This window comes from Neodiprion lecontei, chromosome 1 (genome assembly GCF_021901455.1).
Source record: "Neodiprion lecontei isolate iyNeoLeco1 chromosome 1, iyNeoLeco1.1, whole genome shotgun sequence".
NCBI lineage: Eukaryota > Metazoa > Arthropoda > Insecta > Hymenoptera > Diprionidae > Neodiprion > Neodiprion lecontei.
In genome coordinates, this window is record NC_060260.1 from 14,650,864 (window position 1) to 14,663,481 (window position 12,618).

Below are 12,618 nucleotides of genomic sequence, written 5' to 3' on the forward strand. Positions count from 1 at the left end.
CCTGGTGACGCGGTCTTGAACGCCTGTCCTGATGACGCGATCTTGAACGCCTATAGCGTGAATGCGATCGCCTGATCTCTTCTTCCAGGCATCGTAATTTTTTCATAAGTAGGTCCCTCGATGAATTTCTATATCTCGGAGAGCTCCCCGAATATGACTCTGACCGCGAACTCATTTTTTGCAATAAAAGAAAACTTTTTAAAACGCACAACTGAAAATTTTCCAACTCGTATTCAATCGTGACTGTCACGGATCGCACAGAAAAACGTAATGGTGTCGGGTCATAAGGCGCAGGGGCTTCTGGGGAGAGTGGCACCGCCATCTAGAGGCGTAGGTGCGAATTTTTGGTTTAATTTAAAAATCTGTGACGGATCGAGCAACTGACGTTACTACCATTGATCTAGAGGACAAGACGACGTAGCATAATCAAGTAAATCGGAATTAGTGCCTAGCAGCAGATAATATAAAATAACGTTGCATATTTAGAAAGACACTCCTATTTTCTCTCACAGCCCTGTATAGGACTATAGCCGCACCATCCCTCATATTGCCGGCTTGTTACGTATCGAGAAGATCGTCGGGAGAAATCGTTTGTTCATTGTGTGATTGTAGACTTAAGTTTGATTTACAAACCTTGTGGTGTTTAGTTCTCCGTAGTATTTCTCGTGCAGCTTATCTCGATCTGGAATTATGTTGTGGGTCGTGCCATCTATCACTTTGCGTCATTAAAATAATTGGTTTTACGCAATACCTATTTAAAATACATATTTACAGTAAGATGTTGTTTGAATCAATTTTCGAGATCTGAAAAATTGGAAATTTGGTTTACGTCTTCCCTGTAGTCATAGGTATTTAAAAAAAAATTGGCCGATTTTCAGTGATAAAAGTTTCGAAATCCCACGAAACACAACTTTGAGGTTGTGGGATTTCGAATCTTTTATTGCTGGAAATCGGCCAATTTTTTTTTTAAATACCTATGACTACAGGGAAGACGTAAACCAAATTTCAGATTTTTCGAAGCCCTATTTAGGCGGGGGAAAAAAAAGAATGTAGTAAGCTCGAATTCCCATGTTATTTAAATGGGAAATTTCACTGCCTTGGAAGCAGTTCTTAGAGTTGATCTACAGGCTTAAAGTTTTGCGTACATTTTTTTCGATTTTTTTGCAAACTTTTTTCGCCTTGTCCGCAGGAATTTTCGCAAACACCCTAAATAAGGATTATCCTAATCTAGATCGATATGGATCTTCAAGGCTATGGTATGAGCATGTGTGCTCTGTAATAGTAATTGCATGTCGGTAAATTACGATACAGGGAGGGTACAGTCGTAATTATCGGCTGAAACGCGACAGGCTTATCGCAAGGTAGGTCGTTGGTAGTTTTTAATTTTTATCCATTGTCTTTACATGGGTGCATCTTTGATTATTTATAACCATTTTCTAGCACCGCTCAGACACGTCTCACCCCCGCGTAACGCCATTTTCGCGGAATCGTCACAATCATTTCTAAAACATCAACATTGGCATCTTAAAAGTACAATTATGCAAACAAAAAATTACAATATATCAAAATTGAATGTAAATCTCAAATAACCCATTTAAAAAAGGTGTCGCATGTATATGACGTAATGGCGGAAAGGGTGAAATATAATGAAGGTTTCTTTTTCGGACAGCGATGTATTATTCTTGATTGAAGTCCGAACATGAAACTTTGAGCAAACAGTAGGAGAGTGAATTTTTATCGGGTTCATGGTATATAGTGACACTGCCGGTACAAAACTAAAGCTTATTATTTCCAGAGTGACAATATTGAAAGGCATATCTGCTGCGTATAAGCATCGGAAATAAGTCTTTTCGTATTTTTATATTGAAGATAAGCCTTTCTCAATAGTGGTCAATGTCAAATCCTTATTGCACAGCAATTTCCCGTCAGTTCTCGAATGTATCCGGTACAGGCTGCTCTAAGACCACCACAAAGTATTTTTGATTTCTCTTACAAAATAAAATGATGCTAGATTGTATTGCTCCAATATTTTTTTCGTCGATACAATTATTTCGTTTAGAGCTAATAGAATTATCATCGCTTGTGCATTTTCGTCGACGACAAAGGGGCGCGAAGGAAGAGTATCAGTAGAATAGAAAAAATGTACGTAGATTTTGAAATTGTGTCTCGATATCACTACACGAAAAGCGAGATCCGACTTCACGGAGTGTACGTGCGGGAGGTTGTGCTTGGACTTTTTCCTGATCTCACGGAAAATATTGACTAAGTTTTTCATCATAATATAATTATGGTACTTGGCGGTTTTTTTTACATTTCAGATGTTTTTGAATCCGACAATATACACGGGATATCAGATGTACAACAAGTTACGGCTTGTGGTTAAACAGGCGCAAAGTCTGAATGAATTTAAGAGAATGTTAAAGTACGTAAAGGCGGAGATAATGTAGAGAAATAGTAAATGAGTGAATATGTACTGGGGAACATTGTAGAAATGTAGAGAGTAAAGAAGTAATACAGGATAAATATACATAAAGTAGAGTATAGATATGTGTCGATTGGCGAATAAATACATGTATAATTGAGAAAAGATATATTGCAGGGATGTCAATATAATCTTAATGGAGAAAAGTAGGCAAAAGCTAAATAAATCGATATGAATTAATTAAATCAACAAAACCAGAAGCTGTAGAATAAACAGAAAATTGCACCTTGGGCGGCAAGCGCCTGCGAACATCGGCATGGATCTTGATTTGCACCTGATATTTTTCAACGCACACATTAATTCAATTCGTCGTAATATTAAACAAAATATACCGACAGTTTTGAAAATATCGAATTAACAGGTTCTTCATTAAAAGTTTCCAAAAATCAGTGCATTGTTAACATCATGAACCAGGATCCGTCCTTAATCTACTAATCACTTCATCATGACATCACATGACTTTGTTGTGCATCGTTGGCAGAGGGTTTGGCAGGATTCACCATGAAATTAATGAAGCCGTCGACATCTTCCAATTCATCAGAGTGAAACTTGGCCGCGATAGTGGAACGCCCTTCTATTCTCGGAGTCATCGAAAACATGCAACTTGCCTCTCCACCAACTTCGACCTTATCTTTTAATTTCAGCTTCAGCTGCTTGTCCAATCCAGGTCCTTCAATCAAAAACCTTCCTCGGTTCAGTGGAATTGGCAAAGGATTTTTGAATGTAGCTATGGCATGCAGTTCCCCACCAATGATTGGCTCTTCCGTGACCTGACACAGAAGGACATATATTACTTTAACTATACATTTCGTAGATCATTCTATGTAGTATATAATCTGTTGCGATATGAAACTGTAACCTTGGTTAAACGCGAGAGGAGAGGTTCTATAAAGAAACGTTGCACACGTTATACATGCGTGAAATGCAAACAAAAAATAAACTTCATTTTGAATGTACACAGATTGACTCTAGGCGATACACAACGTTGTATCGCGATAGAGGTACACTCGAAGACTGACACCGAGGACAGCTGATCCGCTAATCCTCGTGACACATACACACGCGGTTACGGAAGGGTACGTGAATCGCAACATCCTTGCATGAGCGCTAGAGTTCATACGTCACTCATGTCAAGCACAACAAATAGACGCAACATAATCATTTCTTTATCATTGTTCAAAGTGACGCCGTTCAAAAAATGTGGCATTGTTAGGCAAAATCGTTAAAAACGGAGCGTCTTGTACATTCACCGCTGCAAAAAAATATCGAATTAAAAAAAAATTCTTAAACCATATAGGAAGCAAGTTTTGGCACCTAGGAAGTCGGTTTTGAACATTTTCAAAAGTATGTAACCTCCGATTTCTTGTAAACATGATCACAGTAGATCTGTCAAACCGATAGTCACGAAATTTATACACATACAGTAGTGCTGAAAAGTATTTCGACAAGATGAAATCCATTATGTTAAAGTTCCATCATTTTTCTTACTTTTCTTTATTTTGACTTTATTTTTCAGCGAATGAAAGTTAATTTTCTACAATTATGTTAAACACTGAATTTCTTTCAATAAAAAATATTGAAAAGAATTGGGCGTTACAGAATAAATAGAACAGGTTCATGGGCTTATAAAGAGAATAAACAGTCAGCGAATTCAAGGATAAGGAAAAATGCTTTAATGTCAATGCGTATTTACAGTTTGACGTTTAAAACGAAACTATTTCTACAATAATGTTGCAACCTTATTCATTTTATGACATATGAAAGCTTCTATACGTCTTTTATCTATCGCGACTACTAGAGCATTAGAGAAGCGTCTAATATGGATGATTTCACCGTTTGTACCATTAATTTTTGGATATTTTATATTTTTTGCAATCACCTCAATTATTATCTTAGTCAAAATACTTCCGTACGCTATTGTAATTCTTTACTCCAGAGCAATCATCTCCATTGTTGCTTTATGGTGTTTAACCTTTTACAGCTGATCTTTACTGGCGATAACGTCACTAAGCGCTTTAGCTATAGCTCCAGGAAAGCCTGCTTAGCGTCCTAATAGCATAGAGACGGGTTACAATTGGATTGAGAATACCGATTTTCTTGAGCTTGCGAGGAGACACTAGGGTAGTCGGGTCTGAGAATATCTCCATACTGGTCGTGGGAGAAGGTTACCTCTTCACTATTAAGTGCACAAAGACAATGAGCTAGATAGCCAAGAATACTCGTGAAAAACGTCCTTCTAAAATATAAAGTGATTCAAATGTATTGAACGTTTCAAAGAGTGTGAAGATTTCGTGACCTTTGAATTTTCTTAAATATGTGGAAGGATTCGTCGGAGAGGGTCAGAAAATTTAACCATGCATGGTTTGCATACTTTTAATTTCATTTTGTAACGTTGCGGTGGGCCCAGCGTGCCGTCATCAGGCAATCTTTCTGTTTCCAAGAGTGCAAGTGAGTTCGTAGCTCACTCGGTAGCATACTTACCTAGTAACCGCTAGGTCACGGGATCGAATGTCGCTGTTTACATTTCTTTTTTTCGTTTCTTTTTCGTTTCTTCTCCCTTTTTCTGTTTTCCATTTTTTTTTGCTTCCTTTGTATAACAGTAGTATAGATATAAGAGTTCTAATTCATAAAATGGCGGCGTACTGACAGAGTTGCCCCGATTCCTACCTTACCGACAGTCAGTATGTTACCTCTATTTTTGCTCGATTTTACTGACAAACAGTTCGACATTGAAATTTTTGTGCTGTCGTATGGGCAGCCATTTTGATTTTTTTACCGTCGGATAAGCAGATATTTAAAATTTTTACCGCTAGATGGTGCACATTTTATCGACGGAATTATTACCTCCGACCTTACCGACAGTTACTGTTACTGGGTGTTGTCGCAGATTTGTCGCATGTGGTGCCCCGCCGCATTATCAATCAATCGATATTTCACCGATCGACTCTGCGTTGTATCCAATGCTCGCCGCAAGATGGCCACTCTTTTTATCACGTGGTTGGACGAAATAGAATGTTTCAAAAAATAACAGTTGGATGCTTTCAATAGTTGGTTAAATTTTTTCTGACGAAATGCAGGTCTAGACCTGCGAAATAGTGTGTTTTTATTAGGTAGAGGTGGTATTGGGGTGAAATAGAATGCTTCAAAATAGCGGTTGAATGATTTGAATATATCGTGAAATTTTTTCTCTCGAAATACCGGATGGCATTGTCAATAAACCAGTCTGGGACAAGGGGGGGTGGGTCCATAAAAATTCTTCCCACAAAATGCATGTCGAGGCTTGTCCGATGGAAAATTGTAGTGGAGATGGGTGGTATATAGAACGTGAGCCTATTCTGATAGTCACTCTGTTTTCATCGTCTCTTCGCGTCGTGAACTGTTCTTACTTGTGAAAAAGGTAACTTTGATTGAAACGCAATGGATCTGACAAAAGTTAACCACGCTAGCCACTTGGAGAATATGCCGACTAAGAAGATGTCGGAACTAAGAATTGGGGAGGTGTATGACGTCACTAGACTACGACTGGTCAAAACGAAATTCGGAGTACGCGTACTAGCAACGATTAAAGGAAAATACAACGTCTTCTTACCACCGAGAATCGTGAGAGTTCTACATGAAGATTCTGATCAACTGGTTGAAATGTGTAACATGGCTGGGGAAAATCGTCTGCAAATGAAATACCATGGTGGGGAAGTCAACAAGTTTGAATTTTCATGCAGTTATGTACTTTAAATAATCTATGTGATCCTCTCTACTTCTACAAAATTCGTCCGCCAGGGGATAAAAACGGGTATGCAGAAGGTTGTATAGTCAGTCTTCTACCAGCAGTATTTGAGAAAAATCGAGCGCAATATTGCCCTCCTTAACATGGCAATGATCCTAGGTGTGCGATGTTTCATAGACCATAGCAAGTAGTTTATACCCAAGGAAGTCGCAGTCATCGAGGTAAACGGGCCGGGCCTGGATTACACCTTTTTCAAGCCACCCGGTGATTCGACAAGCTTACCGCTTGAATGTAGAAACTAATGCCTGGTTAACACACAATCATCACGGAATACCATGGAATGCTGGCAACAAATCTCACGAGGATGTACCGAAGATTGTGAGAAAAATGATGAGAAATGCGTGTTACGTATACGTCAAAGGGGAGGAGAAGAAAGTATGGCTGACGGAGTTCCTCGACGGTACAACGAGGGTGACTAATATGGAAGATTTGTACATCACATCCCCTGCATTGGAAAAATTGAGATGTATGAAAGCGGCACCCTAGCATGACTTAAACCATGGATACTTCCCATCGAATAATATCTGGAATCATGCAGAGAAAGGATAGATTTGGTACGATGACAACCTCGAATACATCCCGGCATGCAACTGCGCCTTTGATAACGTGCAGCGACTGAGAAGTTGGTATTTAAAGGAGTGTACCGGCTCTCTCTTGAAATCCTTCTGTCTGTATAAAGAATTGGACGATTTAAGAGCAATGAGGTCTGAGGATATAGCTCTTTTGCCAAAAGAATTCATCTACACGTTCGCATTAAACGCCATCAATGATGTGTGGAACAAACTGCCTGAGAATATGAAAATGGACGACAACATTGCCAGTTGCCGCAGATGCCTCTGGCATTATACACCAAGACCCGACGACGATATCGTGGATGGACCAAATCCTCTGGTAAAAGACTGGAATGCAATCGTTTGTCTAAAAAATGCTCGCAACATGCACAAAAATACCAGTAGAATTCATTACAATTATATTATAGTTTACACATAGAATTAAAATGGAATATTCAATAAAATTATTTACTCATCTAGAAAACAGAATTTATTACAATTATATCCCAGTTTATTCATAGAATTAAAAAAAAAATATTGAATGATATTATTTACGTATCTAGAAAAAGTAGAATTTGATACAATTATGCATATATCTTTATAAGGTTTATCAGTTCTTGTAATATAAATTCATCTGGCGGGAAAATGTAAAAATATTATAAATTTTATTTGCAGTAAAATACACGATGAATAATTGTAAATTTTGTAGTTTATTCTTCAAAATAATACCATCATCATCATCATCATTATTATTTTCAATATCCAACATTATTACAACAGTTTCATTCTCCCATTATTCTATAATAATTTCTATAGATATATGACTATAACATAGGCTGTTTGGCCTCACTGGAGCAGCCCGCGCGTCTTCAACGAGTTCCCGAAGCTCCTCCAGCGAGAACTCGGAGACTGCTTCGGAAAAGCCGATAATTATTTCTCCCTCCACCTCCTCATCCTCACATCAATCAACGATCGACCAGTCATCATCATCAATTGAAGCAAGGTCTCGAGGAGAATAAGATGACATTTTTTGAAAAATTGATGGTATGTCCGCGGCGAGAAATCTGTAAAAAGAGCAAACCGAAATAGTTTGTTCGTATTATGTTTTGGAAATTAGGGTGGGCCAAAAAAATCGACTATTTTTTTTCACTTTGTACTCCGAAAACTTGGTTGGTAGAGACCTCAAAAACATTCTTTCCAAGTATGAGCTCTTAATTTTAATAGGAAGGTCCTCCGCCTCGCAGTTTTCTATTTTTTTCGTATGGTGAGGAAGAAAAATACATATCTCGGTATCTACTATTTATAAAAAAAAAAACGTATATCATATTTTCGTAGGAAATTGAATTCTCTACAAAAAAGGTCTCTTACAATTTTTTTTGTATACCTCACTGTTCAGAAGTTATTGAAGGTTAAAGTTTGATCATTTTAAGGTAGATGTCTTTTGTTTTTATGAACTTTATAACTCTTCAACAAAAAGTCATTATAATACGCGCAACTCATATTTTCATAAGAAATTGAATTCTCTACAAAAAGGTCTGTTACAATTTTTTTGTATACCTTACTGTTCAGAAGATATTCACCGTCAAACTTCAATGCACACTATTATATATATATATATATATATGTATATATATACCGGGACAATCTCTTGAAACTATACATACAATGCGCATGCGCGAGTTTTATCGGCTGCACGGGCAGGCTGGCCACTCCAAGTTTCAGCTGTCAAACTCTGTTTCTGGCGTCGATGTAGTTCATGCGAATTTTTAAGGTTAGAATCTCAAACAGTCGAGATAGTGACTCGGAAAGTTGATGCTAATGCTCTCTGAAAATTGGCTTCATTCGACTGAAATGAGAAATCTGTTTAAATGTTGGGTGCTTGGAAGAAACGCAGTAGGTAGGTGGGAACACTTTATTTGATCACTTTTATTATTTTGTACATTAGAAATAACAATGAAATTTTTTTCTGTCAACAGGTGATACGCCCAAAATAATTGTATCTCTAATATTTACTGTTATCTGCCTATTTAATTTATCACACGTAAAAAGATCATCGCCACTTTCAAGCAACTAAGTGACTTTCTCACTTTCTTGTGATTTCAGGCGATAATATTGAATTTTATCACTTTTGAAAATGGGACATTAAACCGAATGTTCAAGAAATTCAAATATCACACTATCTGTAACAGAACTGTGAATCTATTTCTTCTCGAGAATAGTTCAACAAAATTTACAAATAGTCGATAGTCAATGTATTTGTTGGAATATTGTGTATTAGGAAGTTCCCGCTAGAAAGCAAAAAGTCTGTTGTAGTTAAGGAAGTGGTGCCACCAGTGGCATGAGATATAATCCATTGTTACGACCTTTCCTTTTCTATGTTTTTGTTTATTTTTCTTTTTCTTTTGTAGGCTCTTGAGAGGCAGTACTCTCTATGCCGTGTAACGGACATCATCATAACCAAAACCTCTCCTCTAACCACTATTCAAATTATTTCATTTAATCAATAAAAATACTGTTATTTGTGTTTATCCAATTAAAAAATAGAAGTGCACCTTTATTATCCTGAATAATAAAAAATCCCAACAGGTTATGGGCCCAGGAACGATTCCACTGCGCGAATCGAATAATAAAGTTGTCGTATACGGTATAGACTTTCGGTGTGTTTAACTTTTATCCGTTGAAATGGCAGACAAAGAAGTGTCAAATCTAACCAAATTCGATGGTACGAACTTTGCTATGTGGAAGTTCGGCGTGTCTTTTTTGCTAGACTCGAAAGACTTGATGCAGTTTGCTGATGGTACGGATGACGAACCAGACAAAGCTACAAAACTGAAAGAGTGGAAAGAGTGGAAAAAGGGTTGGTCAAAGACAGCGGTGATCCTACTCGGCTCAGTGGAACAGTCGTTACATATCAATTTGATTAATTGTGACAGTCCGAAGAAAATCTGGGACAAGCTGCACGCACTGTATTATGACACAAGTGAGGATGCGAAACAGCGTTATTGGCAAGATTTCTATGAGTTCCGCGTCAACGATGGTCAGGCAGTCGTAACTCAGATTGAAAAGTTCGAAACAATCTGTAAAAAGTTGGAGGATGCAGACGACGAGCCGTCTGAATCCGCTATGATGTCTAAGCTCCTCAGCAGTCTACCTACAAAATTCTCAGCATTCACGATGGCATGAGAATGCACCCCTAAAGCAAAGCGAAAAAAGGAGAATTTGATTGCGAGGATAGTTCGTGAAGAAAAGCGACTCACCGACACGGAAGAAAATGAGTCATCACTTGCGCTACAAGTGAAAGCTTTACAGATAAAGCTCGATGAAAAATCGAAGCCGTCGACCAGCGGTCAGAAGAGGCTGAAGAAGAAATTAAGTGCGAAGAAAATCGAAGCTCTAAAGAATAAGTACCCGTGTACTTATTGTCATGAAACAGGACATTGGTATCGCGAGTGCAACAAACGGTTGGCAAACGAAAAAAGTGATGGAGTGAATTCGGGTCAGGGAAAGGCGTATCTCAGTGATATCTCGGTTCTTTTCTCCGAAACGACGGAAAGCGATGAGTCTGTGTGGCTGGCAGATTCGGGTGCTAGCATGCACATGACCTTCCGGAGTGAACTTTTTCGTGAACTCGGTCCCGCGACAACAGTGCGTTTCGTGAAAATCGCGAGTGACAAAACGTTACCGGTCGCCGGTATCGGAACAATTGATATTCAAGTGAGCGCGAACAATAAACTGTATGACAGACAGCTGTCGAACGTTCTTTTAGTGCCCGATTTGAAACGAAATTTATTCTCAGTGGGAGCAATAAATGATTGACAATTCTCGTTTCATTGCTATCGTGATCGGTGTGAAGTTCGAGAGAGCGATGGTACTGTTTCCGCGGAAGGTGTTCGCTATGGGAAGCTATTCCGTATGCTTTTCGCAATGAAAGCTCCAGCGAACGCGAATGTGGCCGAGACTCAATCGCTACAGCTGTGGCACAACAGACTCGGCCACATCAATGTCAAGGCTATCAAGGAGACCGAAGAACGCGGTGCTGCAAACGGGATGAAAATCGTCAACAAGGCTGATGAATTCTTCTGCGAAGCATGTGTCTTGGGTAAGCAGCCTGAAGTTTCACATCCATCGAGCGAACGAGAGAAAATTACAAAGCCTGGAGAAATGATACACTCCGATGTATGCGGTCCGATAAACGTAGAATCGCCGCTTGGGTCGAGATACTTTGTACTTTTCAAAGACGACCGTACTGGATTCCGAAATGTTTACTTTATGCGGCACAAAAAAGAGGTCTTCGATAGACTCAAGGACTATGTAGCTTTAGTCTCAAAGCAAACTGGCAATAGTGTGAAAACCTTGAAGTCTGACAATGGGAAAGAGTATCTCTCAAATCAGCTTAAAGATTTCTTACAAAAGAAAGGCATTGTCCATGAGTTATCGACGCCGTACGTTCCTGAACAAAACGGCCGTGCTGAGCGTGAAATGCGAACGCTAGTCGAAAGTGCGAGATCGATGTTGATTGCGAAGGATCTTCCTAAGGAACTGTGGGCGGAAGCTGTTAGTACGGCATCGTACGTTCTAAACAGAACGATTTGTAAACAGATCGACGGAATGACAGCCTACGAGAGATGGTTTCAACGCAAGCCAGAAATCAAACACATACGCGTGTTTGGAAGTGATGCCTACGTAAGTGTGCCAAAACAAAAACGTAAGAAGCTGGATCCGAAAAGTAAAAGGATGACCTTCGTTGGCTACGAAGGAGAATCGAAGAATTATCGATTGTGGGATGCTAAGACCCGAAAAATAACAGTAAGCTGCAACGTCAAATTCAATGAAACCACATCAGTCAAGGATAAGTTGGAAGCTGTACGAAAACAAAATGACCACATAGTTATCGAAGATGACAGTGATTCTGAGGCTGAAGAGGATGAAGAGGACATCGGTGAGCCCGAAGAACAGCCTCAACTACCGGAAGTAATCGAAGTTGAACCTGAGATGGATAATCAGAGATCGGGGAGAACACGGTTGCGTGATAGGAACCTGATCAGAAAAACTAGTCGCTTAGTTGACGAGATCGCACTCGTTGCTGATGCAGTGCCAGAGACATACGAAAGTGCAATTGCAAGTGATGAAGCTGATGAGTGGAAGAGTGCGATGTGTGAAGAAGTGGCGGCGCTTCGCGAAAACGAGACTTGGACACTAGAAAAGCTCCCGGTTGGGCAACGCGCGATCGGGTGTAAGTGGGTGTATACAAGAAAGACTGATTCGGAAGGCAATACCAAGCCACTCAAAGCTAGACTCGTAGCAAAAGGCTTTGCACAACGAGAAGGTAATGACTATTTCGAGACTTTTTCGCCGGTGGTCCGCTATGAATCGATAAGAATGCTCCTTGCCATAGCCGCAGCAAAGGATATGGAAGTAGTGCAGTTCGATGTAAAAACGGCGTTTCTTCATGGAGAATTAGAAGAAACTATTTACATGGAGCAGCCCCGTGGATTTGAAGATGAAGAGAAGGCTGGTGTAGTTTGCAGACTACATAAAAGCCTATACGGACTCAAGCAATCTCCACGCTGCTGGAATTCAAAATTTGTCTTATTTTTGAAGCAGTTCAATTTTGGTGCAACAGAAAGTGACCACTGCGTATTTTCCGGTAATGTAAGAGGAGCAAAAGTGTATCTGGCACTTTATGTGGACGATGGTCTACTACTATCATCATCGAAACCAGCAATAACAGTAGTACTGAGAAACTTGGAACAGCACTTCAAGATAACCATAGAAGATGGCAAGCAGTTTATCGGTCTCGA

The 12,618-nt window shown here is 39.3% G+C and overlaps 1 protein-coding gene across 4 annotated transcripts in view; it reads right to left on the minus strand.

Annotated features, from left to right (window-relative positions):
- Nucleotides 1-1,657: 1,657 nt before the first annotated feature.
- LOC107227861 (annulin-like) overlaps nucleotides 1,658-12,618 on the minus strand; it is a 486,920-nt gene continuing 475,959 nt past the window's right edge. For all 4 annotated transcript variants that reach the window (XM_046738423.1, XM_046738482.1, XM_046738525.1 and 1 more), the window contains one exon: nucleotides 1,658-3,252. In XM_046738423.1, coding sequence (XP_046594379.1) covers nucleotides 2,926-3,252 — 327 coding nt within the window. In that variant the 3' untranslated portion in view covers nucleotides 1,658-2,925. The remainder of the gene's footprint in view (nucleotides 3,253-12,618) is intronic.